This window comes from Eptatretus burgeri, chromosome 6 (genome assembly GCF_056783735.1).
Source record: "Eptatretus burgeri isolate ZD-2024b chromosome 6, Ebu_testis_v1, whole genome shotgun sequence".
NCBI lineage: Eukaryota > Metazoa > Chordata > Myxini > Myxiniformes > Myxinidae > Eptatretus > Eptatretus burgeri.
The window spans coordinates 46,851,942-46,854,441 of NC_140966.1; the positions used below are offsets into that span (position 1 = coordinate 46,851,942).

General features: G+C 40.0%; 1 protein-coding gene across 1 annotated transcript in view; it reads left to right on the forward strand.

Moving 5' to 3' along the window:
* The window catches only part of LOC147024694 (ubiquitin carboxyl-terminal hydrolase 25-like), a 102,036-nt gene that overhangs the window by 81,240 nt on the left and 18,296 nt on the right, over positions 1-2,500 (forward strand). Inside the window, exons 19-20 of the mRNA XM_085884844.1 lie at positions 1,376-1,426; positions 2,143-2,229. Coding sequence (XP_085740970.1) covers positions 1,376-1,426; positions 2,143-2,229 — 138 coding nt within the window. The remainder of the gene's footprint in view (positions 1-1,375; positions 1,427-2,142; positions 2,230-2,500) is intronic.

Consider the following 2,500-nt stretch of genomic DNA (forward strand, 5'->3'; position numbering starts at 1 on the left):
TCGAGATTCCCAAATTGGACAAACGGAGATAAAGATCATAGGTTGGGTAGTCAGAATTTTTGTTGAAGGGAATGGGGAAATGTGTTGCTGTAGGTACAAGAGGAGGGTTGGTGAACCAAGCACTTAGCTGATAGACAATTTTAGAAAATATTTGTGAAGAAGAAGAACAGGAATATATAAATGCTTTTAATGGAAGAATGAAGAAGCATTTACATTCAATGAAGGTTCAGTTTTGAGATATTGAGAAATGGGAGAAATAATGAATGAAGTGCAGGCAGAAGGAAATTCAAGGAGAATGACATTGTTGTGGAGTGAAAAAGAAAGTAATTTGATTGTTTTTATTTTTTTGAAGTGAGGATAACATTGAGGAAGTAGAAAGTTCAATATTTGGGGGAAAAGCAGCAAACTGAGGAACACGACATCAAAGGAGACAGAATTTTCACAGTGACTATACCATCTTTGAACAACACAAAAACAAATATAGCACAACAAGGTACAATATAACATGGAAAATTGGACAAAACACAAACAGCAACAGAGGGACGAAAATATGACAGATCTGGTTCAGAAAACTTAGCTTTGATGAGGTGGAAGCAACAGTTGTAGATTTGACCTACACATGGTAACTTCCACATCCTCTTTAATCTCATTCTTCCCTCCAGATCTTCAAGACAGCTCTTCACCACCACCTCAGATCATCCCTAATCCAAACCCATGATCTTTTCTATCCTCGTTAACCACGCCCAAATCCCTCCTCCTTCCAATTTTTCAGTTTTCCCTCCTTGGCGTTTCCTTCTGTATCCATCTTGTCCATACCATGCGTCCTCTCCTGCCCCCATTTCCTCCCCGCACTCATTATTTGTTCAAGTCTCCCTCTATCTTGGCCTTCAACTCTGCCGTGAGTGTTTCCCCCTCTCCACTGCTCCTTTTTCATGCGTCTCTGCTGTTCCTTTTGCATCCAGTTTTACGTATTTTGTATCCTGTTTTTGTCTGTTACATCCTGATCCGTACAGTGTACTAGCTCTTCCACGAGCCTCAACTATGAGCTTCCCTTGTTATCTCTTTATCCCTCTCTGTCTCTTTGTCTGTTTCTCACTCTCTTTGTATCCCACACCCTCTCCACCTTTTCCCATGCCCCCCCCATCCCCGGCTACCTTTCTCTCCTTCCTGTCCATTTTGTGTTTGGAAACCTGGTCTGCAATAAAATTGTTGAACTGGAAGTTTGGAAGAAAATTGCCTATTCTTTATTTGGTGACTAATTCTATTCAGTGTTTGTTTACTTTTTTTTTTCTTTTTTTCCTTTCTGACCTCACTGTGGCTCTCCCTTTCTCACTTGTGTCCTGTTCTTTTTCTCTCTCCCTCCAACTGCTCAAAGTCCACTGAGCTGTCTTTCCAACTGCCTATGGAGGAAATTTCAGAAGAAGAGGTTACACACACACACAAACACACGCACACACACACCCATACACACACACACACACACACACACACACACACACCCATACACACACACACCCATACACACACACACCCATACACACACACACACACACACACACACACACACACACACACACACACACACACACACACACACACACACACTGCATTTCTTATCCATATATGCTCACGAAACGGGATAAGTTTGAGAATATTAATTGATATTGTAAATTATGTTTGTTAGACTCTGAGAGTCAACGACTGAAAATAACCATTGTTATTTTATGCTGTGTAACATTATTGTAGTTTATTCCATGCCATCATTGCAAAGACAATCATGACTTAAATTCTGTTTTCTTTCCCTTTTAATACACCCATTCTGGGTGGTACTTGTCATCACATTGATCACTGACAGCAATCAGCACTTGTCAATTTTTTTTCGATGGCTTTCACATTTGTGATATTAGTGATAATGGCAATGATGTCACTTTACTATTTTGTAATTTTATGTTCCGTAATATTTATTATTAGTGTGTGTGTGTGTGTGTTTTTTTTGTGTTTTTTGCTTTGATTTTTTCTCCTCCTTTAACTTCCTCCACATCCTTTCTCTTTCTTCTTTTGATATTATGATCCCTGCTTTGATCCATCAGAATGTATTTCCTCCATGATCTTACCCCTTTTCCTCATTTGCCTCCATTCCAGTCCCCAGCCATGCAAGGTGTTTTACTCGCTTTGACAAAGACATCAAACCTCTATCAGTCCCATGGCCCGGAAGCTGCACTCATTGAGGTATCTGGAGATGTTTAGGCCATTAACCCAATCGGTACAGTCTCTCTTAATTTGCAAGTGACAATAACAATTCAAGTGTGTCAGTTTATCGGGAGCAGAAACTTTTTAAAGGACATCTACATATTATGAATGAAAAAAGTACAACTTTGAATCTCACCTCCCCTTCACCACACCCCTTGATATGTCTCATGAATTTTTCACAGACAAGGATAGCACCCCCTCTCCCTCTTCTTTTCTCTTTCTATAATTTCTCTACCCCACCCCCACTATT